Source organism: Canis lupus, chromosome 5, assembly GCF_011100685.1.
Source record: "Canis lupus familiaris isolate Mischka breed German Shepherd chromosome 5, alternate assembly UU_Cfam_GSD_1.0, whole genome shotgun sequence".
In the NCBI taxonomy this organism is placed as follows: Eukaryota; Metazoa; Chordata; class Mammalia; order Carnivora; family Canidae; genus Canis; species Canis lupus.
This window is the reverse complement of record NC_049226.1, coordinates 56,931,450-56,957,534: the sequence shown is the minus strand read 5'-3', so window position 1 is coordinate 56,957,534 and position 26,085 is coordinate 56,931,450. Positions and strand designations below refer to the sequence as shown.

Below are 26,085 nucleotides of genomic sequence, written 5' to 3'. Positions count from 1 at the left end.
GCGAGGGGGCGGACGACGGGGCGTCGGGCCAGAGCCAGGCGTGGCCGCGGCCCGAGACGCAGGAAGAGGCGTATGGCGACGCTCCCCGGCCGTGACAGCGGGAGGCGCGCGCGGGCGGCGGACTTTGGCGACGCTCCCCGGCCGTGACAGCCGGCGGCGCGCGCGGGCGGCGGACTTTGGCGACATTCCCCGGCTGTGACAGGCGGGGCGGGGCGGCGGCGCGGCGGCCTCAATCCAGGGCGGGCGGGCGCCGAGCGCGGCGCAGGCGGGCCGGCGGACGGACGAGCGGGGCGGCCGGGGATGCCGCTCGGAGCGCCGCGGTCCTCGTGCCAGTGAGCGCCGCCGCCGCCGCAGCCATGACGGTGGAGTTCGAAGAGTGCATCAAGGACTCGCCGCGCTTCAGGTGCGCCCCCGGAGGCGGCGCGGCCCTTTGTGGTCGGCGGGGGTCGCCGCCCCCTCGGGGCATCCCGGGCCGCCGTGGGTGGGCGCCAGTTGGGGGGTGTCGTTGCTGCCTTTTTGCGGGGCCGGGGGGGCCGCTGGCGGGAGCTGGAGGACCCTGCCTCGCACAAAGCCCGCAGCCCAGGCCCGAAGGCCTGGAACAAAAGATGCCCCTTGTGCTGGTCACCTCGCGCAGGGGTTTGCGGGGGTGGGGTGGGGGGGTGGGGAGGCTGCCAGGAGAGCCACCTTTCCGTGGGAGTGTTCACCCCCGCTTTGTGCCTGCACCTCCGTGCTGGGTGCCTGAACGGGACTGAGACCCTCCCGGCCCTGCCGTCCAACTCTGGCCAGGGCTGTCTGTGTGGAGGGGGTGTCTGCCGGTCAGGCAGCAGGGAGCCACGCGCTCAGGGGTGACCTCGCAGCTTGGAGGGGCAGGGGCTAGGGTGGGTAGGCTGGGTGGGAGTTCCGGCTAGGGGTTCTGCACTGCTTGTCTTTTTAGTTCTTCCTGGCAGACAGGCTCATCTGCTGGCACCTCGGGGCACCCTCTGTGCATCAGGTGTAGATGCTTATGTCGCGGACGTATGGGTGAGCTCTGCTCCCCTGGACTCTCCCCAGAGGCTCCTGACCCTGGACATGAGCGTGGGTGGGTGGGCTGCACCCTTGGGCGGCATGCTGATGTGGGCATGTACCTGTGTGTGTCACTCTGTAATGTTTCTCGTGGATGCATACTTGTACTGAATGTTTATCATGCACACATGAGCTTTGGCACAAGATACACATACTAATTTGTTCATGTGTGTTCTGGCATCAGGCATACATATCTGTACTCCTGTGTATGTCACATCTATGAGCACACGTGTCTATGTGTACACTGTGTCACAGTGTGTGTGTACATTTGCTTGCACATGAGCATTTCTACCATGCTTCTGTGCACACGTGTGCTTGGTCATGTGTGTGTGTGCCTGCTGAATTCTGGGTGTGCCAGCAAGAGGACCTGTGTATGGATGTGCTGGTGAGCCTTCGGATTGGTACTCTTACTCTCGGGCCCCTTGCACAATCATCACGCAGGGAAGCCAGCAGCAAAGGCTTGGGGAGGCTAGGGATGAGGGGTGGGGGGTTGGACCAGGAAGGGCCCCGGGGCAGAAGGTCTGGGGGTGATCCTCTGCATTCTCCCATTTTCTGTTGATGATTGATTGAGGGAGGGGGCGTGAGCAATTCTGGCACCCACAATCCTACATCCCTACCACCACCCACTGTCCTTTAGAACCCAGGCTACGGGGGAGGATATAGCTGGGGCCTCAGCTGGGGCCTCAGTCCTGATTGAAGCCTCCACACCTCACCCTGGCCCCTTGCTCAGAGCCTTATGGTCCTTCTTCCCCTGAGTGGAGAGATGCAGACCTACTTTGCCTGGGCAAATTGGGTTCATTGACACCTCATTCACCTCCAGGCCTTCCCTCCCATACTAGGTTGGTCTGTCCATAGCCCACAGTGGGTACAGTGGCTGCCTGGGTTTTGCTGTGCTTCCTCTGGCTGGGAGATGCTACCCCAGGAAGGTGCCCAGCTAGGCCTGGGATGGGGACTGAGGAACTTCATCTGAACCTTGGGCCACAGAAGCCACATTGTGGATTTCGGGGTTGGACTGAGATTTAACAGGGGTTTGAGGTTCTCCTGGGGTCCCACTATTTCTGCACCCTCAGGTGCCACTGAAATGTAACCTGGGACTTCCTGGTGGCAGGCCTGGGGTCAGCCACAGTAAGGCTGGGTGGGAGGCTGTAGTCAGTGACAAGAGGCCAGGTGGCCCCAGCCCTGGAAATAGGGACCATGCCCCCACGCTCTTGGCCTGGGGAGAGCCCCACAACCTTGGGATGCATGTGGGAGAGTCCAGACTCTTCCAGACAGGCCTGGAGGTGCTGCCCCCTCCCCTGGGTGGGGCTTCAGGCGCTGAGTCATGGCTTTGGTGGGGAAGCCTGCCTCACCCTCCTCCTTGTCATCCAAGCTACTGAAGAAATCCTGGAGGAAGGACAGGAGAGGAGGCCTTAGGTCCTTGAGGGCAGGTGCTGGGAGATGGGCACAGAGCCCCCAGGGCAGGGTGCTGGTTCTCTGCTCTCTGCAGAGCACCTACCTTGCCCCAGTGAGCACATTCATCAGCATCTAGTTGGCCCCACCCTTGCGGGGCAGGGTGAGGGGCCCCTCCTTGCCCAGGAGCAGCATCTACCCCTGGGTGGGTGGTCAGTCCCTTCTCTGGAACTCAGAGATCCCCATGGTCAGAGAGGAGCTCAGGACCAGTCAGGGAGTGGGGTGGGAACTTCAACGTCCCTGGCTGGGGCATCCTGGTGCCCTCCTGACAGATCTAGATTGGGGGCAAACAGAACTACACCCCATATGAAAGACTAGGTCCCTGAGCCAAGGCCTGGGAAACCCGGAACACAGTCCCCACTTCCCCCAACCCCCACCAGCCATGGGGGCAGCAAGGGTCCACTGGGCATGGATGGCCTTCCCTCTGTCCGACCTCCTCCTAAGACCTGTCTCTGGAGCCTTGGCAGTCCCTCAGAGCCCTGCTGTCACCCCTGGCCCTCATTGCCTGCTGTCGTCCACCCCCAGGAGGCAGATGGGTCCAGTTCACCAGCTGAACGGGTTGGGGGGGTGGCGCTGGGATCCTGGCCCTCTTTCCCTATTTCCTGTTCCCAGAACCAGGGAGGGGGGTCACGTGCCTGATCCATCTGCCTCGCCGCCTTCCGGGGATTCTCCCGTGTGTGTGTGTGTGGCTTCTCTGGTGATGTCATTCCTTAACTCTTGCCTCCCTGAGGCCGCACCATTGTCAGGCTGTTCCGGTGGGAGTGGGCTCCTCTGAGGCTTGCCCCACTGCTCCCTTTGAGCAAACTGTGCTGTTTGTCATGGTGAGGTTGGAGGACTCAGCAGGGCCCCCCCTCCACAGTTAGTCTGGGCTCTCGTGATGCTGCTAGAACCAGAGGAAGCAGCTGGCCTATGGTTTTGGGTCCTGAGACTGGTCTGCTCCCGGGTCCCCAGGCCCAAGGTGGGGTCTGGGGTCAACTGAGCCCCAAGAAGTGCAGTGGGTGGGCCAGGAGAATGGCTGCAGCCTCTCCCTCTGTCCTCAGGGGCTCGTCTGACCTTCTCTCTCTGGGGCCAGAGCAGCCAGACCCTAGGTGGGGCCATCACGGCTGACAGGGGTGGTGGGGTGGAGGCTGGGTGGCTCTGGAGTCAGGTGGACCTGGGTCCCAGTCCGTCACCCTCTGCCCAGGGGGGCATCTGCCTTTGCCAGCCTCCATTTCCTGCATATCTGAGGCACCCTGGACAGCAGGAGGGCTGACAGGAGCAGGTGGCCATAAGCTCTGTGATCCTTTCCCACTGCACATCCTCACGGGGAGGCATGGAGGACAAGGAAACCGCAGCCTGACCCCTGGCCCTGCAGGGCTCAGCAGCTTGCTGTGGGTTGGTCTGCAAACACCTTCGCTCTTGTTGCAGGGCTACTATTGATGAGGTGGAAACCGACGTGGTGGAGATTGAGGCAAAACTAGACAAGGTGAAGTGGGGTCTGGGGTGGGGTGGGGTGCATGGGGTCCAATGCTGCTGCTCTGTCCCAAGGCCTGGCCCCGACTGGCTCACGGGCCGCCATGCTTGTGTGCGAGCGAATATGTGTGTGCGAGTGTGTAAGCATGTGTGTACATGTGAGTGTGTGTGCAGGGCATGCCTCCTCCACCCACCCCCCCGTGTGTGGTGTACAGGGTCTGGGTCAGTCCCCCCTTCTCCCTGGCTGTAGCCTATCGTAACTGTCCGCAGGGTGCACATGCTGCTTGCACATGTGTGTCTCCCATGAAGTGGGGGTAGGCCTTTGTGAGTCCCCTCCCACCCTCTGTAGGGCAAGGAGGGTGCAAAGGGTGCTTTTGGGTGACTGGGCCCAGGGGAAGGAGTGGGGTAGGAGGAGAGGGAGAGGGAGGGATTGCATCCCTGAGGCCTTCACTGGCTGGTCCTGCCAGCCCCTGGCCAAGACCCCATGCCCACTTCCTCCCTGTGTTCCCCTGCTCTGGGCTTCTGCTCTGGAGCCAAGACCCTCACGGCCCCTGGCTGTCCATATAGCTCCTGGTGGGTGAGAGAGAGGGCTGGCTCTGTGGGGACAGCTGTGTCCTGGGCACTGAGATGAACTCTGGCTGCCCCTGGGTGGTCCCTAGCCCTGGGGCCTGGTCTCTGGGAGGAGGGGAGGGCTGCCACTTGCAGGCACAGTGAATGGTCCTCCTTCTATCATCCATAGCTGGTCAAGCTGTGCAGCAGCATGATAGAGGCTGGCAAAGCCTATGTCACAACCAACAGACTGTTCGTGAGTGGTGTTCGAGACCTGTCCCAGCAGTGCCAGGGCGACTCCGTCATTTCGGTGAGGGGGGAGCTGAGGGTGGGCACCGGTAGGCAGCCCTGTGATGGTGCCTAGGCTGTCGGCGCCGGTGGGCATCTGTGCTGGGCTGCAGGGCTGGGTGACTCTGAGACCTGTGGGCAAGGAGATGCCAACAATCCTGGGAATACAGCCGTGTCATCTTCCCTACCCTGTCTCCCCCTAGGAATGTCTGCAGAGGTTTGGAGACAGCCTGCAGGAGATGGTCAACTACCACATGGTAAGCCCTGGCCCCGGGGGGTTGATGTGTGGTGGCCTGGCCAAGAGCACATCCCTCTGGCTACTCATCCCAACAGCCCCGCCACTGGCTCCCCTCAGGCCCCGCCCAGCCTGGAACTGCCCACAGCTGGCTCAGAGAGAGCTGAGCTGGCCACTATTAGGAAGCCACATTCCTACTCCTCAGCCTGCCAGGGTGGGGGGATACCACTGAGGTGCTCTACTGTGTCCCAGATGGGGGCCAGACAGTTGGGGGGGGGGGCAGAGGGAACAATATCAACCCAGGTCTGAGGACAGTGGGGTCTCAGGGTGGGGGCTACCTCAGAGGCTCCTTTAGGGTCCCCCACTTGGCCCGGCTGACCCCACGGCCCAGGGATGACTGCTGACCTCACTGCTACCCAGGCTGGGTATGGGTGACCTTGAGTCTCTCAGGATCTCGAGCACCTGTGGGTGGTCAGACCCCGGCTTGGGAACCAGGGTCCCAGAGTGATCGAGGAGCCCCACTCCAGCAGGGGAAGTATAGAGATAAACCAGCTCAGAACAGTGCATTCTGCCCTAGTTGTCTGTCTGTCTCTCTGTCCCTAGTTAGGGCCTAGCCCTCCTCCCATGATGGGAGGGTCTGATTCTGGGCCCAATCCATGTTGTTGGGAGGCTCTTCCACCGTCTCCTGTTCCCCAGGCCAAGCCCTCATGAGCTCTGGGCTCTGACTCCCTCCTTTCTGCTGTAGGCCTGGCTGTACTTAAGTGGCCTCCTGGGAGGCAGTGAGTATACTCAGTGGCCTGTGTATGCCTGCTCTGAGTTGGCATGAGGTGGTGCCTTAGGAGGGGGACCTGCCTGAGATAGCTTTGGTCTCTTGTTTGGCTAAGAGCCAGGTAGGGGAGATGGGCAGGTGGTCACAGCTGTGGCCTTTGGGCAGTGACCCAGGCCTGGGGCCAAACCCACTCTCCTGGACCCCATGAGGCTGGCTCTGTGTGAGTGACCTGCTGGGGCCCAGGCAGGGCTGGGCCGGGTTTCCCTGGTCCTCCCTTGGAGGGACAGGGGCTCAGCCCATGGAGTTGTATAGAAGTAGACCCCAACACCACTTCCCTCCCTCGGCCCCCAGATCCTGTTTGACCAGGCCCAGAGGTCTGTGAGGCAGCAGCTCCACAACTTTGTCAAAGAGTGAGTAGCCCTCAGACCCCTGAGGGAGGCCTGCCCTCTACTGGCCCTGGGAGGAGTTGGTGGAGTGGGGAGCAGACCAGAGCTATGCTTAATTTGGGAAGCCTGGGGCCTCAAGACTGAGTGGAGATTTAGCAGGAACCAGGGCTTGGAGGTGGGTGAGGCTGAGGTTGAGGAAGCAGTGCCTGGAAGGCAGGGCATGGAGTCAGAGAGGACACAGGGTAGCCAGGCAGGCCCCAGGCAAGGGGTGAGGGTTAGGGTGGTGGTGGGAGGGGCGAGGGCTGGGTGGAGGTCTGAGCTCTGTGCCTTCATGTACAGGTGGAGTGCTTATGGCACTCCTGAGTGATGTCGAGTTGGATCTGAGTATGAGTCTGGGGTCTAGGGTGAGGCAGGGGGTCTCTAGGCTGGAGTGATCCTGGGAGTGAAGTGGTGAAGGGCAGGAGGAGGCCTGGATCACAAGAGGGGGACTGGTGGGAGAGGAGGATGGGGGAGGAGGGAGAGGGGGAGGGAGATGGAGGAAGGATGAGGAGGAAGGAGGGGAGAAGGGGAAAAGTGGAGAGGGGGAGGATGGGGAGGGGAAGGACTGGGAAGGAGGGAGTGGGGAAGGAGGGAGAGAGGAGGAGGGAGAGGAGGAAGGGTGGGGAAAGAGAGGGAGGGGGAGGACGGAGGGGAAGAGGGAAGATGAAGAGGAGGGAGAGAAGGAGGAGAGCCCTGGCATGGGGGTGGGGGTGGGGGTGCGGGGGCAGGGAAGTAGGGAGGGGAGGCTCTGCCCCAGAGCACAGAGTGGGTGCTAGTGGAGGGAGGGCAATTCATGAAGGTGGGAGACCTACAAGCACTCCTCCCAAGGCCCCATCTGACACTCCCTGCCCCCAGGGATGTGCGGAAGTTCAAGGAGACCAAGAAGCAGTTTGACAAAGTTCGAGAGGACATGGAGCTGTCCCTCGTGAGGAATGCCCAGGCTCCACGGCACCGTCCCCATGAGGTGGAGGAGGCCACAGGTGCCTTGACCCTCACCCGGAAGTGCTTCCGTCACCTGGCACTAGACTATGTACTCCAGGTCAGCCGCTGGGCAGGGGGCTGGCGTTCAGAGAGTCCCTTCTGGCTCCAGGAAACCTTGGATGCCAGATCTTGGGAAGGAACATGGTGGGGGGTGGTGCCTAGGCAAAGGCTCAGCAGTGGGAGTGGGCTGGAGATGAATGTGAGGCTGCAAGACTGCAGGGTGCAGGGGGTGGACTGAGGCCTTGAAGAGTGAGGGGGGCTTGGAGGGCCTCAGAGCAGGTGTGAGAATTTCTGGCTTTGTTCATGGGAAGAGCCCAAAGTCTTAACTTGGGGAAGGACTCCATGACCATGGGAGAGTGAGGGTGGCAAAAGTGCAGGGAGCTGAAGATGAGCTGGAGGTCTCAGGGGACAACAAGCAGCCTGGGGGACAGGCCATGGGCTACCTCAGCCCCAGCACCCTTCACCTGTTCACCTCTCCCCTGGCAGATCAATGTCCTCCAGGCCAAGAAGAAGTTTGAAATCTTGGATTCTGTGAGTGATTGGTGAGGGGGTGGGAGTGGGGGCATTGGCCTCCAGTGCAGGCTTGTGAGGTGTGCTAGGTGTGAGGATACCTATTGGGTCCTCTGGTCACTGCTGCTGAGGACCCCCCACCTGTACCCGCCCCCCTTACAGATGCTGTCCTTCATGCATGCCCAGTACAGTTTCTTTCAGCAAGGCTACAGCCTGCTGCACCAGCTGGACCCCTACATGAAGAAGTTGGCAGCCGAGGTGAGCCCTAGGGTGAGGTGGACCCAAGACCAAGGTCTCAGTGGAGGCTCATTCACTTCCTCCCCCATGCCCCTCCCCCACAGCTTGACCAGCTGGTGATCGACTCTGCAGTGGAAAAGCGGGACATGGAGCGAAAGCACGCTGCCATCCAGCAGCGGGTGAGGCCCTTCAGCCCCTGACCTCCCTGCACGGATGGGGACCCCAAGAAACCAGTACCTCCTATTCCCTGTGTAGGCCTGCGGCCTCTGCAGGGGCTGATGCTGTTCCTCTTTGAAATGCGCCCGCCCTCCGAGGGGGAGGTCTCCATCCTTAGGAGCCTCAACCTGGAGGAGTGGAGCAGTAGGGTGGGCGGCGGGGCCAGCCTCCTGAGCTCACAGATGCTGGGGCTGGGGCTGGGATACGGGCTTTCCTTCCCTGGGGCTAGTGGTGGTCTCGGAGGCCTCCGTTGCTGGCCCTGGTCTAGACAGCCCCAGGCTGGAGGTGGGCCTGAGGTGGGCTGCAGGGAGGAGGGACTATTTCCAGATGCTGGGAGCCGCTGACACTCACTGGCTCTCTCTCCCCCTCCTCACACGCTGCTGCTCCCGGCACCCCCACCAGACTTTGCTGCAGGTGAGTGGGCGTGTCCCCGGGGAGGGCGGGGCCTCTGCCCGCCCAAGAGCTTCAGCACCACGGACAACTCCTGGCCTCCGCGCCGAGCACCTGCGAGAGCACTTGCTGGAAGCCGAGGCTGGCACCAGCGGGACTTGGGCTGAGCTGGACCGCGTCCCCCGCGGGAAGGGCGCAGCTGTCCCTCTCTGCCTCCGCTCAGCCAGGGAAGCAGGTGGCTGGGCCTCCTCTCCTACCGCGGACACACAGGACAACACTCAGTGTCTCCTCAGTCCCTGTGAATGGAGCTCTGTCAGGCTGGCTGGAGACGTCCCAGCTGGCAGTGTGAATGGGAGACTGCGGATGGGGGGGGAGGCAGCTTCCTTCCTGGTCCCGGAGCCCGCTGTCCCTACAAGGGTGGGTGTGGGGTGAGGGCTAGAGCTCTGGGGGCCCTCAGCTGTAATGGGAGGCATCTGCCCCCGGGGAGTTCAGGGCGATGTTCTGTGCTGGGGTCAGGAAGAGGCTGTGGAGGGCAGTGCCTCACCTCAGCGTTGGCTCTGGGGGAAGCCTGGCAGGGCGGCAGTGTCCTCACAGCCAGGGGTGGACACTCACTAGGGGCTGGGCTCCTACCACCCCCAGGACTTCTCCTATGATGAGCCCAAAGTGGAGTTTGATGTGGATGCACCCAGCGGTGTGGTGATGGAGGGCTATCTCTTCAAGAGGGCCAGTAATGCCTTCAAGACATGGAACCGGTGAGGGAGGGGTATTTCCAGGGGGTCTGTGGGGCAGACATGGGGTTGGCTCTGCCTGACCCCCTCCTGGCCCATCCACCTGCCCAGGCGCTGGTTCTCCATCCAGAACAGCCAGCTGGTCTACCAGAAGAAGCTCAAGGTGCGCCTCAGGGCTGCTGGGGCTGGGTCTGTGACTCCTGGGCCCCTCCCCTCCTGGACCCTGGGGTGGGCTGCTCTGTGGGGGGAGGTTGTACAGGGGTGAGGACACCCCTTGGGTGTCAGACAGTCTGTGTCTTTGAAGTAGAGTGATAAACAGGTGGCCAGTGCAGGACCAGGGCTGGGTGCTGAGCACAAGGCCCATGGTGCTACTGCCTGCAGGACGTGCTGACTGTGGTGGTGGATGACCTCCGTCTGTGCTCTGTGAAGCCATGTGAGGACATTGAGCGGAGGTTCTGCTTTGAGGTCGTGTCACCCACCAAGTGAGGAGGCCCAACCCAGGGCAGGGGTGGGGAGGGAGCCCCTGCCTGCCTGGCCTGATGGACCCCTTCCTCCAGGAGCTGCATGCTACAGGCCGACTCAGAGAAGCTGCGGCAGGCCTGGGTTCAAGCTGTGCAAGCCAGCATTGCCTCCGCCTACCGGGAGAGCCCAGACAGCTGCTACAGTGAGGTGTGGCCCTCTTAGTACCCTGTGTGTGTGCGCATGTGTGTGCGAGATACCTGTGTGCTGCAGGGGGGTGGCCCCTATAGGCTGCATGCAAGCAGATGTGTACGATGTCAGCATGTGTCTGTATAGGCCGGTGTGCATATTGTGTACGTGTGAGTATGCACGCACACGTGAGCACACAGCTTATGTTTTAGCTGTCCTAGCCTGTGCTGGCACCTCCAGCTAGGGAGGGAGAGGGGGTCCCCCTGGGGTGATGGAGGCTGGAGCTCCTGAGGGCTGAGTGGCCCCTTACACCATCCACAGAGGCTGGACCGCACAGCATCTCCATCCACGAGTAGCATCGACTCTGCTACAGACTCTCGGGAGCGCAGTGTCAAGGGCGAGAGTGTGCTGCAGCGTGTGCAGAATGTGGCTGGCAACAGCCAGTGTGGGGACTGTGGCCAGCTGGATCCCCGCTGGGCCAGCATCAACCTGGGTGTGCTGCTCTGCATTGAGTGCTCAGGCATTCACAGGTAGGCCCACTGGGTGGGCTGGGCAGGGGTGCTGGGGTCGAGCTGCTCCCTGACTCACCCCTACCTCCTCACTGTCCAGGAGCCTGGGTGTCCACTGCTCTAAGGTGCGGTCCCTGACTCTGGACTCGTGGGAGCCGGAGCTGCTGAAGGTATGTATGTATGAGGCCATTACAAGCTGCCACACTAGCAGGAGCCAGGTCTGCCAGCTTGGGGGATGTGGGGCACCCTGGAGCTGGAGCTGATGTTGGCACACCCTGTGTCCTGCTAGCTGATGTGTGAGCTTGGAAACAGCACCATGAACCAGATCTACGAGGCTCAGTGTGAGGGACCAGGTAGCAGGAAGCCTACAGCCAGCAGCCCCAGGTGAGGTGGGGAGGGGTAGCCTAGACCAGGCCAGGGGAGCCCCCGCCCTTGAGTGCCACCTCATGTCCACTCCTGGTCCAGGCAAGACAAAGAGGCCTGGATCAAGGACAAGTATGTGGAAAAGAAGTTCCTGCGGAAGCCGCCCTCAGCACCAGCTCGTGAGGCCCCTCGGCACTGGCGGGTGCAGAAGTGCCAGCGCCACCACAGCTCCCCCCGAGCCCCCGCTGCCCGCCGCAAGGTCCGACTGGAGCCTGTCCTGCCCTCCGTGGCTGCTCTGTCTTCAGGTGCCAGGGGGGCTGCACCCTCAGCTCACATACCTGTGCAAGGGTGGGAGGTGGGCTGTAGCTGCCAAGCCTCAGGCCCTAGGAAGATCAGGGTAGGGCAGGAGGAGGGACACAGAGACTCCCAGCATGATTAGGCCTCAATTTCCCCACCTCCCTGCAGCAGGTGCTGGGGAACGCAAGTTCCGGAGGGACTCTCTTTTCTGCCCAGATGAGCTGGACTCCCTCTTCTCCTACTTTGACGCAGGAGCTGCTGCAGCTGGTCCACGTAGTAAGTGCTGTGAGGACTCTAGTACCCTGCTGCCCACTGCCTTTGGCCCCAGTCAGGGCAGCAGTGCAGGGGCCAGGCATGGCTCACCTGTAAGGTGGCTGAGTGTGGCCAGCCAAAGCCCCTTGCTTGGAGACTGGAGGGACTGGTGTTCCTTGCAGGGAGGACAGGGCTGGGGAGAATCTGGGGGCCAAGGAGAGCTAAGGCTGAGATAGCCTCTCAAGGGTTTGGGCTTACTTGGCCACTGGATCAGAGGCTAAGGCCATGATCCTCAAGACTGATGTATGTGAATTGCGTGTGTGGTATGCACACTGCAGTATGTGTATGTGATGTGCGTGGGTGTACACGGCATGTGCATACTTGTGTGCATGCACACTTGTGGCCTGGGCAGCTGTGTGCTGGAGCCAGCCTGAGAGACAATCCTTGGAGTTGGGGGCCCAATGCTACAAGCAGGGCTTCCTGTTAATGATTTCTTGGCACCCAGTGGTTACCCATTGCCTATGTAGAGCTTTTTGGGCAATGTAGACAGAAGGCATTGGACCCAGACCAGGAACTCAGAGGGCGGGGGTGGGGTGATGAGGGGGTGTCCTCTGGCAGCAGAGGGCGCTGCCTCACCATCATTCCTAAGTCTGGGGCTGCCCTTGGGTAAGCCATCTGGGATTTCGCTCAGTGCTGGGGAGGGATGGGGGTGTGCCCTGCACTTGGTGAAGACCTCACGCTGCGCGGTGATCTCCCAGCATGCACTCGCCACGAACAGGCCTGAACGCCTGACTGCACGGTTATGCTTCAGTCCCTCTATCCGGCTAGGGCTGACCTGCCTGAGGGTAGGCTTCCTCTGGAGCTATGCTCTTGGGTGCGCTACTTGAGCTCCTTTGAGCTATCACTTGGTTTTCTCCCCTTCCCGCCATCCTAGGCAGAGCTCCCCTCCTCTAGGGCATTTCCCAGGGATGGATGGGCATTCTAGCCTTCCTGCAGGGCTCTGGGAGGAGTCAGGTACTCTAAGGACCTCCATCTGTCCCTGGACCCCACAGGTCTGAGCAGCGACAGTGGCTTAGGGGGCAGCTCTGATGGCAGCTCGGACGTTCTGGCCTTCAGCACAGGCTCCGTGGTGGACAGTGTCACGGAGGAGGGTGGGTGCACCCTACCTGCCTCACTGCAGCCCAGCCTGTGCCCTCCCCCGACCCTCCTTCAGGCCATGTTGCAGCCCCTGACTTTACTCCTCCCTTTAGAGGGTGCAGAGTCTGAGGAGTCCAGTGGTGAGGCAGACGGAGAGGCTGAGGCCTGGGGCCTGGCAGACGTGCGTGAGCTACACCCTGGGCTCCTGGCACACCGAGCGGCGCGCACCCGAGACCTCCCTGCGCTGGCTGCCGCGCTGGCTCACGGGGCGGAGGTCAACTGGGCTGACACAGAGGACGAGGGCAAGACGCCGTTGGTGCAGGCTGTGCTAGGGGTGAGCAGATGCGGGGAGGGCACAGGTGCGTCTTTGGCACTGGCTTCCTTATGGTGCCAACACCAGGATACCCTGTACCCTCCTGGAGACCAGCCAAAGTCCATTTCCTCAGTTGAGCCTGAACTGTCCTCGGCTCCCTAGGGCTCCCTGATTGTCTGTGAATTCCTTCTGCAAAATGGAGCAGATGTGAACCAAAAAGACAGCCGGGGCCGGGCGCCCCTGCACCACGCCACGCTCCTGGGACGCACAGGGTGAGTCTCTGGCACCCCTCCTGCCTGCGGGGGCCCAGGGTTGCCTTAGCCCACCCCGGGCTGCCTGTGACTCGTCCTCTCCATACTGCAGTCAGGTGTGCCTGTTCTTGAAGCGAGGGGCTGACCAACATGCCTTGGACCATGAGCAGCAGGACCCGCTGAGCATTGCGGTCCAGGAGGCAAACGCAGACATTGTCACTTTGTGAGCGTGGGCGGGGCCGCGGGGTGGGGAGAGAGCCTGGGGTCCTCAGTGAGGGGTAGAGGGGCCACCAAGGTGGGGGAAGGGGCATGCCTCATCCTGCATCTCCCACAGGCTGCGTCTGGCACGCATGGCTGAGGAGATGCGAGAGGCCGAGGCGCCCCCTGGCCAGCCGGGCGCCCTGCTGGGGACCAGCCCCACGGAGCTCCAGTACCGCAGGTGCATCCAGGAGTTCATCAGCCTCCACCTGGAGGAGAGCTAGGGTGGGCGGCCGGGTCTGGCCAGAGGCTGCAGCGGGAGCCTCCCTGTCCCCCCACCCTGCCTGCCCTGCCTCTGGTGGCCCTGGGCCCGATTCCTGAGAGCCCCAGGGCCTGGCCAGCTCTCCTTAGAGCCGCCCCAGCCCCAGGGCTTGTGAGGGACCCCAGCACTGAGTCTTAAGAAGCCCCACTTTCCCCCTGGGAGGTGCTGCATTGCCTGGCACCCCTCATCACACCTGGGGACCCCGTGTCTTCAGGTGACCCCTTTCCTGGGGACCTGGGTTGCTCACGTCACAAACCACTCTGAAGGCCCCATATCACCTTGTGCCCCTCAGACGCCCCCTCCCTCTGGGGTCTGTGTCACCTTATGCCCCTGCATCCATCCTAGGTCCTCTCTGCCTTCAGGGCCTGTGTCACCTCGTGCCCCCACCTTTACTGCCGTAGAACACTGACCTGCTAGTTGGGTCCCACCTACACACCCCCAGAGCCCCTCTGCTAGGCCCTGGGGCTGGTGGCTGGCCACCAGTGCCCTTTGAGGGCAGAAGGGGCAGCCCATCCAGGGAATCAACCCGTGTACCTCACTTAGTTACCAGCATCCAGGCTGGGCTTCTCGGGTGCTGGGGGGGTGGGCTGTGGCCTGGGGCCTCAGCCCTGGCTGGACGCAGGCGTCCCAAGGCCATGTGGCTGGCCACACAGGCCCCAGTGCTGTGTGGCCGGAGACCTGTCCCTGCCTTCTCCAGAGGCTCTGGCCCAGAGCCGGTGCATAAAGGACTTTGGCACTTTCCACCCCTGCATCTGACATTCTTTGTCACAGACTGAGCAGATTTTCTACAACGACCTCTTTCTCACTTTGTCTTGCGTCTTTTCTCTGTGGATTCTTGAGGACCACCTTGACACACCTGGCTCTGCCTGCTGCTGGGGGGAGGCTCCTGCAACTCTACCCTGCCCCTCACTGGCCTCACCCCTCAAGCCGGGCCTGTGGATGGGTCCAGGGGCCCCTCAGATCAACCCCCCAGGGCCCACCAAGGCGTTCATCCTGCATTCCCCCTTCCGGGAGCCCTGGGGCAGTGGCTGGGCCTCACCCCAACTTACATCCTTGGTCTGGCCAAGGCCACTATGCAAAAGCTGTCCAGGGAGGCTCCATGGGCGGTAAGGTGGGTGCTGAGTCCCCCAACTCCCTCGCCTGTTGGCTGTGACCCCTAAAGAGCAGAATTAACTCCCTCCTTTCTCCCTGCTTGAGCTCTGCCCCCACCTCCCACCCACTACCTGCATCAGGGCCTCGGGCTGGCAGGACCTGCCCCCGCTCCAGATCACAGTTAATAAACTGCTGCTTGCATCCCTGCCTGTCATTGGCTCACCCGCCTTACTCCACTCTGTCTCATCTGGGGAGGAGGTGTCTCTGGGTCACCTAATGGTGACCCTGAGTGGGAGAGCATCCGTGCCCTGAAAGGATGCAGTAAACCAGAACGCAGCCACGGCCTGCTGGGGGCCTGCTGGGGTCCTGCTGGGGTCCTGCTGGGGGCCTTGGGACTTCCCCCAGCCCCCCGCCCCTCTTCCTTTCTCTGGCCTGGACTGTGCCCCCTGGAGGGCACAGTAGGGAGTGGATGCTTAGTTGTGAGAGTGGTCTGGGGCTTGTCCTGTCTCCTGGGCAAGCCCTGGCCCTGCAAGCTGGCCATGGGCACGGTGTCCTCCTGTCCCCCAGCCCCCACAGTGCGTCTGTGGCTCCAAGGAGTGTGGATTTATAGCCAGGGGTTTTCAGCTTACGCAGGAGGGGTAACTGGGAAGCGCACACACTGTAGCCATCAGGTGGAATCACTGATTCTATTACAAAGCAGCCCAAGGCTACCAAGTACCAGCCTGGCTCTACCTTCCCTCCCACCTGCCCTGAGCTGAGGGAGGCTCTGGCTGATGCCTGCACGCACCTGCACACAGGTGATTTAGAGACACACATTAATTTATATGACGCTGACCATACAGGCACACACCCATATGGGGGACCCCTTCCCTCTTTCTTTTTTTAAAATATTTATTTATTTATTTATTTATTTATTTATTTATTTATTTATTTATTTATTTATTTATTCATGAGAGACACAGAGAGAGAGGCAGAGACACAGGCAGAGGGAGAAGCAGGCTCCACGCAGGGAGCCCGGCGTGGGACTCTATCCAGGGCCTCCAGGATCACACCCTGGGCTGAAGGTGGCGCTAAACCGCTGAGCCACCTGGGCTGCCCAGCCCCCTCCCTCTTGCAACGCACACACTCACAGCAATGCACAGACTAGACACGGGAATCCAGAGCAGTAGAGACACTGCTCTGGGCATCCCTGAGTGAGGCCACCACCACTGGGCAGGGTGGCTGGGCTGATGAGAGTGTTTACCCGCCTGCCTGCCTGCCTGCCTGCAGGTCCAGGTGCTGCTTCCTGGGCCCTGGGTTTGGCTTAGCTGGCTGGGGGCAGCTCTGTGGGGCTGGTCTGGTTCACCCTGGGCAGCCAGGAGAGCCTTCAGGATCAGGACAAGTTCCAGCAGGTTCAGGTGTGGGGAGGCTGGGGCTCTCACTTGGCCTAACTCTTCAGCAAGGACTCCTGCCAGGGCTCCCGGGAGCGTTGTGGGGGATGAGGCTGGCAGGTCCCCCCCTGAGGATTAATGTCATTCCTGCAATCCGTGGGCAACTGGTTGGCTTCTGGTGCACCCCGGGATGCTCCTGTGGCTGCCTCTGGTGAAGGCGCCTGCACTCTGCGGAGCCAGCGACAGCCTAGTAGCAGTGCGAGGGCTATGGCATCAAGCAGCAGCTCCAGCAGCTCCAGGACAGAGAGAACAGATGAACCAAACCACAGGCTCCAGAGGCTGCCCATGGCTGAAAGCAGCTGAGGCACCTGCAAGCGTCAGTGGGTAGTGAGCTGGTGCACAGGGCTGGGCCCCGGGAGGTTCTGGGTCCTGCTCCCAGCCCTGCTCTGGTTCCTGGTGGGCTCACCGAGTAAATGGGTGTCTCATCCACTGTCCGGTAGTTGAGCTCCTGGTAGAAGATGTTCACCTTGGCCACATGGCTCCTAGGGCAAGGCAGAGGGGTGAGGGGCTGGGTCCTGGGCCAGCCTGGCAGGGCCCCTCCTCAGGGCAGTGAAGGACAGGCTGGAAGACAGCAGGGCCAGGACCCCTGAAGGTGCATGCACCCACCTGAGGCCTGGGTTCTGGCTCAGGCTCCTGGGGTTCCGCTTGCCTAGTGCGGACAGGATCCAGTCCTGTACACAGAGGGCTCGCTGTGACCACTGCTTCTGCCAGCCCTCAGGGTGCTGGGCGGCAGGCAGGGCATGGGGACTGCAGGGCCCAGGCTGCCCTAGGGTGGGCTCCCTGGGACCTGTGAGACCCACCTGCATGCCCACCCCCCACCCCACTCCTGAGGGGACTCACAGCTGACTTTGAGGAAGGCCACCTGGAGGTCCCAGCGGAGAGCTTGTAGGAAGACTCCCTGGGAGAGACAGGCCCCCATCACACTCCCGCGGTGCTGCTGCTACAGCAGCAATCCCCAGCTCTGGACTCCCACACTGCGCTCACCTGCAGGGCCTGGGGCAGCGTGAGGCACAGGCCAGCCGGTGGGTCCCCAGGTCCCCGTAGAGGCGGTAGAAGCAGTGACCTGTGGAGGAGGGGTCACCAATGAACCCAGGAGGATCCATCCCGGGCAGGGCCTGACAGTGCTCCACCCCCTCGTGGGCGCGGGGCTGGGGTGGGGGGTTGGGTCTCACCCCAGCCGGGGTGCCTGGTGTAGCTGCAGTACTCGGCCCCTGACGGCAGGGGGTAGAAGTAGTAGCCGCAGGAGCAGGTCTCCACCATCAGCTGCTGGAAGCAGGACACCAGGCAGGTCTGGGGGGACAGGTGAGTGGGGAGGAACAGCCAGAGACATGAGCTGAAGGTCCTGGGGGGAACCAGCCCTCTCCTGGGGCTGTAAGAGGACTCGGTTCATCTCCTTTTCAGCGGAGCACCTGCCCTCCTTGTGCCCTCCTCCATGGTCACCCCTCCCCCTGGACCCTCCTACCTGGCTTTGCCCTGACCACCCTCTCTCCTGGCCTCCCGGGTCCCTCCTGAACGCTCCCCCCATCCTGTGGCCCCAGACTCACCTGCAGGGTATATGAGGCATTGTAGAGTAGCTGCACATCCACGCCCTCAGCACCCCTGGTGCAGTGGCTGTAGGGGCTCCCCAACCGGTGCACCTCATCCTGATGGGAGGGGACACTCTTCAGTTCCACTGTCCCCCGCCTTGATGCCCCAGGGTTGGGTAGAGAAGTGGAGCCCCTCTTCTGCCCCTTCTCCCAGGAGCCCACCCACCTCTCGGATGCCAATGGTGGTCTCGGTCCCTGGCCGGACGCTGAAGCCCTGGTGCTCCAGGAAGGGCGTGTGGTCACGCCCGTGAATCATGACCTTGATGCTGGCCTCCGTGGACAGCAGAGGGACGTGGTCCTGCTGCTCAGCTCTGAGGACCAGGCTAATCCCTGGGAAAGGAGGGGGTAAGGCCAGGCTGGCCCAGAGGCCCCCTGTCCCATTCAGCCTGGGGATGGCACTCACCATGGGTGATGCCCGGGTGCTGCGTGGCCGAGATGCCATTGAAGGTGTAACAGCTGCCGTAGGTGGGGTGGTGGACGGTCTGGAAGTACCTGGAGCCAGGAGCCACACTCAGACCAGCACACATCTTTGGGCCATGATCCATTGCACATGGCCTGGGGGACTGTGGCCTTATCTCTGGAGGAAGCTGTTTGCTGCCAGCCAGACCCCAGGGCTGGCACCCATGCCACAGGGGGGTGAGGGGAGCAGCCACCTGCCCACTCCCACTCACCGGGCCTGGCAGTCCTGGCCATCAAATTGGCAGGAGAAGATAAAGTGGCCTCTGTGGCTTCGGTGGCTGTCCTCATGGGCAGTGGGCAGCAGGGCCAAGATGTTCACATAGTGGAAGTGGTACCATTCTCTGGCGGCTGTCACACCTGATGAGTGAGCTCGGTAGAAGCAGTCTCCACCTGTGCTGTTACACTGTGGGGTGTGGGGTCCCTTCAGCATGGTCTCCTCTCCTGCCCACACCCATGCCAGGACCTTTCAGGGCCAGGGACACTCACCAGTCTGAAACCCACTTTGTTCTGATCACCTGGTTGGCTCAGCCTTTGCAGGCGGATCGTGCGGTCCAAGTAGAAGGCCGGCAGTGGGACCCGGTCACCAGCACAGAGGACATCCCTGTCCTCGCTGAAGTTAAATTTGTAGAGAGAGTGGATATTCTCCCGGGCAAACTCATCTAGTACCTGCAGATGGTGGCAGGCTGACCTCGGCCTAGGGGGTGATGGGCAAGGGATGGGGGCAGGTTGAGTCAGAGCCACCCCGGAAGTCCCCCACATCAGCCACAAGGTACTGCCAGGGGAGAGTGTGCCGGCCTCTGTGGCACTGATCCCAAAGATCAGTTTGGGGGAATCTAGAGGGGCCCCGTGTGGACTCCCCTCCACTATCTTTGCTCCTGCAGCCTCCTTCTACCCGAAGCCTAGCTCCAGGCTATGCTTCTGGGAAGCTCCCTCCCACCTCCCCTCACCCTTCCCAGCTGCCCAGCACCTGGGTGTCTGGGTGGCACAGATCACAACAGGCTCCAAATAGCTCCTCTCTGGCCCTGAACGTGCCCCGCTCCCACTCCCCACCACCGCTGCCCAGGGCGGAGGGCTCAGAGTTCCTGGCTGGGCACAGGGGTGTAGTGAGAGGTGGAGTCACCCATGACCTGGGCGTTGTGAGCCACTGGGGCTTCCATTGTGACCACACCTGGGGAGATGCCCACAGGCTGCCGGGGGGTCAGAAACCCACTGGCCAGCCCCCTACCCCTACCTGTGGGGGTTCATGTCGCACAGAGTGACGGACGGGAAGAGCTTTCGCTCCGAGTGCACGGACACCGTCATGATGACTGGGTAGCGCCAGTACTGCTCAAAGAGGAGCCCAAACTGCCAATAGAGTGCAGCCAGGGCACCCACGAACAGCAGCCCCCAGGATGCCGTCTTGAGGCGGTTGTGGCTGGAGCAGACGAGGCGGATGGTGCCATGGATGGTGGCATTGGTGCAGAAGAAGGTGAAGAGCTCCCTGAAGGAGGTGTGGAGCTCCACTAGCCTCTCCTGCCGCCTGTCCTCGGGCAGTGGTGGCAGTGGCGGCTGCGCCTCCTGCAACTTCGGGGAACCACCAGGAGTGAGGGCCATGGCTCTTACCTGCATCCAAGAAGCAAACTTAGTGTGGCCCCAGCCTGTGCCCCAGCCTGACTCCATGTGGGCCTCCTCACCCCACGCCACCAGGACTTCCATTCTCTGCCCCCAGGAACTTCAGTCATGTCGCTTGGCTGCTGGGGGCATCGCCCAGCCTGTTGAGGCCCTATCAGAGTCCTGGGTCCAGCCCCACAGCGATTCCCCAGCCACCTGCCAGGGCACCGGCCAGCCTCTGTAGGCAGGTCTCATTGCAGCCGGAGCTGGGTCTGCCTGGTGGGGACAGGGACAGCAGAGGGGCAGCTTTTCTACTGTTTACAGGCAGGCTTGAGGCTGGGTAGGTCCAGGTTCCTGTCCACACCAGTAGGGCAGGGGCCTCTAGGTAGGGGCAGGCCAGGTGACCTGCTTGGGGTGTCCTTGGGCCTAGAGCCAACGTTGGAGGTCTGGGGGCTCCAGAAAGACTAGGCTCTGGGCCTCAATGGCCTCTACCAACCCTTAGTGGCCAGCATGGCCACATTTGATTGGGGCTGACGGAACCAGACTGCTCCAGCCACAGCTGCGCCAAGGGTCAGGCCTGGGTATTGTTCAAGTGGTATGGGCTCCTAGACAAGGCTTCGCCGACTGAGCTGTGTCCCCAGGGAAGCCCTGCTTGTGGACCTGGGGCTTCAGTGAAAGCCAGTGGGCTGTCCAATGGTGGAGACCTGAGGGCCTGGAGAAACAGAGGCCCAGACCCAGGGCTACCCCAGGGACATGGTACCCTGACGAGGCCAGGCCTGCTAGCCCTGCCAGTGCCGGGGACTGATACTGGGTCTCACATCACACAGAGCTCTGCCCCTGCATATACTCCCCCATGATCACACTGGGCCTCCAGGAATGAGAAGGACCCTAAGCCGTATGTTATAGGTTAGGCACAAAGGCTCCAGAAGGTTCTTTCTGAGTCCAGTAACCATGTATGCCCTCTTCTAGACATGTGGCCCCAGCCAGCCTCCTCCTGCACCCGCTGGGGCTACCAGGGCAGTAAGATGGGGATCCTGAAGACCCAAAGAGCCTCTGGCATCTCCTGAGATAGGGGCAGGGTCAGGGTACTTGGGATGGAGGCCCAGATGCACTCAGGGGCCTGAGACATCTGGAGTCAGACACAGCCACGGCAGGGCCACGTGACCCCTTCGTGCACGCGCACACACGCACACACACATGCCCATCACATACACCAAACCCTCAGTCAGCAGGCCTGTGTGACCAAGAGACCCCGAGGATGCCCCTCCCTGCCCCCCAGCATGGGAAGGGGAGCCCATGACAGGTGCCCTCAGGTACCTTGAAGCTGCAGCCTTCATTGTCCCACGATGGCTGGCCTCCGTGACGACAGCTCTAGTGGGTGACAAGACAAAGTGGGATGTGGCCCAACACTGGCCAGGCTGCCTCCTATTTGTACCAGGCTGGCTGGGGTGTGGGGGAGGCGGGAGGGGCCAGGCCACAGGGGTAGACACACCCTCTCCGGACCTGGAAGGGGAAGGCACAGGGGCAGGGCTGGGGGTCCTTCCCCTGGGTGAGCCTTTCTTGCCCAGAGCCCCAGAAGCAAGGCCTGGGCATGAGGGGTTCTTGGTTTCTAGAGGGACAGGAGAGGCTTTTACTGGCTGAGACCCATTGCCTGACTCACCTGACTCTCTCTGAGCAGACCCTCCCATCCCCCCCAACTCCTGAAGCTTGGATCTCCCTAGGGTCAGACACCTAGTCTTCCAGCTCCCAGCAGACCTGGCCTGGCCCTGGACCCTCATCTTTCTGCCTGCTCTACTCCTGATAGGCCAGGGAGTGAGACATCCCTTTCTGGGGGGCACTGCCAGCACTGACCAGGTGTCTGTGACCAAGGGATGGTGGGCAGGGGCGCCACTCCTGGAACCCAGGTGTCTAGGGCCAGCCACCCAGCCCCTGGGACCGGCTCTAATTGTGGGAACAACCCAGGGCCTGGGTGTGGAGATGGCACCTGGTGCCCTGTGGCACACAGCTCACTGTTCCCACTGATAACACTGCAGAATAAGACGACACGGCATCTACGAAGAGGACATACCATGTGTCTTGGCCACATACACACTCAAGGTCCAGATCACCCTGTCCTGGGGTTGAAATCTTTGACCTCAGTGTGGTTGTGTGAGGCTGGAGGGTGTGCTGAAGGCAGGACAACCTGTACACCCCAGACTCAGCATGACTCAGAGGACTCCCCATCCCAAATGACCAGACCCTCAGCCTGGTCCCAGGTCTGGGGTGTGGCTCAGGCCCCCCTGCACCCGCAGGGCAGGCTCTAGGTTCTGACACCCCACCCCAAATCAGTGCTGAGGGCCTGGACTGGGATGATGGAGGGAGCCTCACCTAATAGGCCCTGCTGGTAGGACCTTGGCTCTGGGCGGGGAGGGGGTGAGGTCATCAGCCTTGGGGCTTTGGAAGGAGGCAGATGGCCACTGGTGATGTCTGGGAGAAGGAAGTCATCCCTGGGGAAGAGCAGGCCCTAGACTCACCAGGGTGTGGATGCGAATCACAGCTTTGTCACTGACTCTGTGATCTTGCCCAAATCAATCCACCTCTCAGAGCCCATTTCCTCAAGTGCAAAATGGGCCTCAGTTTCCTCTTCCTGCTCAAGGCTCAGAAGTGGGACCAGCTGGGATCAGCACAATAGATACCCCCTCCCCAAGTCCCCCCTCAGAGCCTCCAGACTCAGCACAGGCCTGGGGGTGTCTCAGGCCCTCTGCCACAGAACAATTTTCCTTTGTGGGATAGGCTACATTATCGAGGGAGTGGGGGCACACTGGCCTAGGGGAGGCCTCTTAGCAGCAGAGGGGCCCGAGTGCTCTGGGGCATTAGAACAGGAAGGACCTGTGGCTCCCAGCTCAGGAGGTTGAAGAAGTGAGCAGCCAGGAAGGAGGGTCCCAGGGACTCCTGCCTTGGGGAGCTCAAGTCTGCCCAGAGTTCCTGCCAGCCCAGGACTGCTTATAGGGAACAGGAGACCCCACTTTCCTGTGGGGGAGGGAGCCCTGCAGGCAGAGGGGCAGGGGCAGAGGCTCCCGTGTGATGATGACCTGTGCCTGAGGGACTCATGTCAGAGCTCATCCAGGCAGCAGGCACAAACCTTCCCTCCCTCCTCCTGGGGAGACAGCTGGAGGACTGCCAAAGGGTCATCAGCCAGTGGAAGGGAGGAGGTCACCCCAGAGTCTACCTCAGGGAGGGCAGAGAGATCTCTGGCTGCCTCACCAGGATACAGTGACTGCATCCAGAGGCAGTGAGGCTGGCAGCCCCCTCCTCCCTTCCTGGGACATCCCTTCTCCTGCCTCTCCAGGCCTCACTGGCCCGGGGAGGAGCAGGAATGCAGGCTGGAGCAGGACAGGGTGACTCCAGCTCCTGGCACAGGACAGGCGCATGTGGTCACACCTCAGTAGCTGTACTGAAGGAGTGTGAGGATGCCTCAGAAGGGACAGGTGGGTGGTCCCATGTCATCCACCCTCTCTCCAGAAGGACAGTAGGATGTCTAGCCCCCACCTCCTGAGTACAACCCCAGTTGGGGCTTCCCTGCAGCTGGGCCTAGGGTGTCGAGGAATCCCCTTCCAGGCTGGGGCTGACCTGGGACTGTTGGTGCTGGGGCTTCATGGGGACCCCAAGCACAGCCTGTCTACCTGTGGGTGGCCCTACCCTCGGAGGCAGCTTAGAGTTGGTCCTAGGGAATTGTGGTGTCACAGCCCACAGGCTCTGCACGTGTGCTGGATTCCTGGTAGGCACGGGCAGGTGGGGGTCACCCTCCCTGGGCCTGGGGGTTGGCCTATCTGCTTCCAGGAGAAACGTAGAGCCTCCCCACTCCCCCAAACACTGACCACAGGGTTAAGCAGGGGCTTCAGCAGCACAGAGGAGACCTCTGTGCAGGCCTCTGAGGTGCCTCCAGCCAGCTGGGGGTGGGTGGGGGTCAGGGTCTGGCCGGCTGTCTCCCACTGGAAGGGCTGGGGTGTGTGCACACTTCTTGCCTGGTACCCTCTCTTGAGCCCCAACCAAGCGGCTCTACTGGTCAGATGTGACCGAGGCCTTCAAGTTGTGCTCAGGGAGGGGGCGGGTAACAGCAACTGGTAGGGGATGTTTTCTTGATTCTAACCCTCTTGGTTTCCTGGCAGCTCTTCTGACACAGAGCCATAGGCTCTCACTCAAGATGCTCAGGAGTGAATACAGCCTTCCTCTTCCTGCGGTTTGGCCACTGGCAGAAGTGGCAGGGGTTGGAAGTCTGGTAGGAAGGGCTGGCTCCAGCTTCTGCTCCAAAAGGATGGCTTTGGGGTTTAAGAAGATCTCGTTGTCATTTGCCACCAGCCTAGTTGCCTACCCCTGTCTCAACTGCTGAGGCCATCAGCTCTATGGTCGGAGGGCTGGCCCGGAAGGCAGCATATGTAGAGCTGTAGGGTGAGGGTCTTCACAGGACCTGCAGGCCACATCTGTCTCGGACACCTTCGCCCTTAGGTGTGACTCGGGGGTGCTTGGTGATCAGGAGGTTGGGGGCTTATGCCAAGGAGTTCTGAGCTGAGCCTTCCCATCAAGATGCTCCCACATTAAGTTGGCACCCCCATTTTACACTGGGACAAACTGAGGCAGGAGAGGGCCTCTACCTGCCTGAGGCCCCAGCCCTGCACTGTCACTGCCTGTACTCTGCAGGTATGTGTGGGCGTGTGCCAGACACACCTGTGCTTGAACCCCAGGTGCCCTGCTGTGGCCTCCCTTATGTAACTTTCTGTGTGCTAAAAACAGCTGGGTCTGCCCCGCGTGGGGCTGGGAGAACCCCCGGAAGAGGTGGAGGGGTGAAGGCTATGCTGAATGTGGCAACTGGAGGCTGAGCTCTGGAAACCGCCAGGCTCCCCAGGAGGAAGGAAGGCCAGGGCTGGGTGATGGGGTAGAAGGCGGAAGCAGGCCAGATTGCCATGGGCTGACTTGCCTGGCTGCAGACTAATGGATGACGGGCATGCCTTCCAGGTTCTGCCCAGGGCCTGGGGTCAGGTCTGCAGCTGCTTAGATCCTGCCTGAGATTCCCTGGGTGGGCCAGACTCAAGGGTAAGCATGGTGCTTGCCCTCTGCCAGCGGCCATGGCTGGACCTGCCGGTGCTTGGTGTCCACTGTCAACTGTAGTGTGATGCATCACCTGGTTGGCTCGTGGCCCATGCCCAGAGGCAGTTAGGCATGGTGAAGGGTTTGGAACCCCAGCTCTATCCCATGGATATGCCATGTAGTACAGCATAGCAATGGCCTCTCCAGATATGTCCAGGCTGATGACCACCACCCGCCTCCTAGTTGATACACAGCATTTCCCCTGACACCACCTAAGAGAGACATCCCAGCGTCCACTCGGCCCTGTCTTGGATCTTCTCTCCAGGGAGGGCAGTAGGCAGTAAGTATGCTGGCCTGCTCAGCCACCCACCCCACCCTGCATTCAGACACCAACTTTCCTACCTCCTGTGTGCCATCCTCATGTCCCTCCAAACCTTTCCCCATGGCCGACTTGAGGAGGTGGAGAGGACCAGCTCCAGGCCTCTGCAATCAGGGTCCTTTTGTGGCTGGCCCTTGGAGCGGCATCCCCACCTGCCCACTTCAGGCATGCTCCATGGCCCGGTGGCCAGTTCTGCCTCCCCCTCCCCCAGGCCAGGGAGGGGACCGTGGGAGCAGAAAGCAAGCCTCAGTGCAGTGTCCACTGTTGCATAATGACACTATTCATGGGCTGGGTGGAAAATTCAGCTGGGGAACCTGGAACTATCTTTATGAGGCTGGCTCTCCCCATGGGCAGGGGCTGGACAGGCTTGCCCAGCAGACCCCACCTGGTACAGGTGCTGGCCGGGCTCCCCAACCTCAGGCCTCCCTGGTGGCCAGACATGACCCTTAGGGGCCCAGGGGACGCTAGTTCCTCCGGCACTCTTCTGTTAAGGGGGCACAGGACTGGGTCCCCCTGGCCAGATTGGCCCCATTCTTTGGAAGGTGGCTGGGGCGAGAGTTGGGGTACCCGTGAACTCAGGCGGCTCACCCGGCACCTCGGGGGTCACCCTTTGCCCCGGCTGGGCTGTCCTCCCCAAAGGGCGTGCCCTGCCTGGGACGGACCCTGCCGACCCTCCTTCGTGGGGAGGGCTCCGGGATCCCGCGCCCGCTGATAGTCCCCGGGGCAGCCCACTGGACGTCGGAAGGATGGGTCAGCGCCCGCTCACCACGTCACCGGAGGGCCCAGGGGTCCAACCCCGCCCCGCACCCCCAGCTGAGCCGCCGTCAGCGCGCACGCGCAGACCGTCCGCCCTCGGGCCCCGCCCCACGGAGCTGCCTGCCAGTGCGCACGCGCGGGCGATTCC

The 26,085-nt window shown here is 61.8% G+C and overlaps 2 protein-coding genes across 16 annotated transcripts; one reads left to right on the top strand and one right to left on the bottom strand.

Moving 5' to 3' along the window:
- Positions 1–265: 265 nt before the first annotated feature.
- ACAP3 (ArfGAP with coiled-coil, ankyrin repeat and PH domains 3) lies at positions 266–14,874 on the top strand. 5 transcript variants are annotated; one of them, XM_038537594.1, is made up of 24 exons: positions 266–403; positions 3,919–3,976; positions 4,703–4,822; positions 5,004–5,057; positions 6,156–6,214; positions 7,085–7,268; positions 7,697–7,741; positions 7,883–7,978; positions 8,062–8,136; positions 8,576–8,587; positions 9,203–9,315; positions 9,403–9,454; positions 9,673–9,773; positions 9,849–9,960; positions 10,261–10,469; positions 10,549–10,618; positions 10,738–10,832; positions 10,914–11,116; positions 11,277–11,384; positions 12,413–12,511; positions 12,611–12,831; positions 12,973–13,082; positions 13,174–13,284; positions 13,396–14,874. In XM_038537594.1, exons 1-24 carry the CDS (start codon positions 357–359, stop codon positions 13,541–13,543), a joined length of 2,502 nt encoding a protein of 833 aa, XP_038393522.1. In that variant the 5' UTR covers positions 266–356; the 3' UTR covers positions 13,544–14,874. The 5 variants fall into 5 exon arrangements, with proteins under 5 accessions (XP_038393522.1, XP_038393521.1, XP_038393520.1 ...); XM_038537593.1 differs by lacking the exon at positions 266–403 and adding an exon at positions 1,002–1,078 and having other exon boundaries at positions 11,280–11,384; XM_038537592.1 differs by lacking the exon at positions 266–403 and adding an exon at positions 1,002–1,078.
- A 786-nt stretch (positions 14,875–15,660) lies between these two features.
- Positions 15,661–26,021, bottom strand: SCNN1D (sodium channel epithelial 1 subunit delta). 11 transcript variants are annotated; one of them, XM_038537586.1, is made up of 14 exons: positions 25,948–26,021; positions 21,056–21,109; positions 19,380–19,750; positions 18,635–18,842; positions 18,361–18,551; positions 18,093–18,181; positions 17,856–18,019; positions 17,648–17,746; positions 17,276–17,393; positions 17,088–17,166; positions 16,944–17,001; positions 16,710–16,774; positions 16,510–16,585; positions 15,661–16,411 (listed from the first exon to the last, which is right to left on the bottom strand). In XM_038537586.1, exons 3-14 carry the CDS (start codon positions 19,739–19,741, stop codon positions 16,100–16,102), a joined length of 1,821 nt encoding a protein of 606 aa, XP_038393514.1. In that variant the 5' UTR covers positions 19,742–19,750; positions 21,056–21,109; positions 25,948–26,021; the 3' UTR covers positions 15,661–16,099. The 11 variants fall into 11 exon arrangements, 10 of the variants coding, with proteins under 10 accessions (XP_038393514.1, XP_038393512.1, XP_038393513.1 ...); XM_038537584.1 differs by having other exon boundaries at positions 25,205–25,991; XM_038537585.1 differs by having other exon boundaries at positions 22,106–25,990.
- Between the last annotated feature and the right edge of the window lie 64 nt (positions 26,022–26,085).

What these genes read in the sequence shown, in the direction of transcription:
- ACAP3 (XM_038537592.1), top strand. Translation starts at nt 1,017, where the DNA reads ATGGGTGAGCTCTGCTCCCCTGGACTCTCCCCAGAGGCTCCTGACCCT. An exon ending in GACCCTGGACATGAGCGTGG is followed by an intron (nt 1,079 to 3,918) that starts GTGGGTGGGCTG and finishes CTCTTGTTGCAG; the next exon opens with GGCTACTATTGATGAGGTGG. An exon ending in AGTTTGAAATCTTGGATTCT is followed by an intron (nt 7,742 to 7,882) that starts GTGAGTGATTGG and finishes CCCCCCTTACAG; the next exon opens with ATGCTGTCCTTCATGCATGC.
- SCNN1D (XM_038537582.1), bottom strand. Translation starts at nt 21,516, where the DNA reads ATGAGGGTCCAGGGCCAGGCCAGGTCTGCTGGGAGCTGGAAGACTAGG. An exon ending in AGCCAGAACCCAGGCCTCAG is followed by an intron (nt 16,586 to 16,709) that starts GTGGGTGCATGC and finishes GCCTTGCCCTAG; the next exon opens with GAGCCATGTGGCCAAGGTGA. An exon ending in ATGAGACACCCATTTACTCG is followed by an intron (nt 16,412 to 16,509) that starts GTGAGCCCACCA and finishes TGACGCTTGCAG; the next exon opens with GTGCCTCAGCTGCTTTCAGC.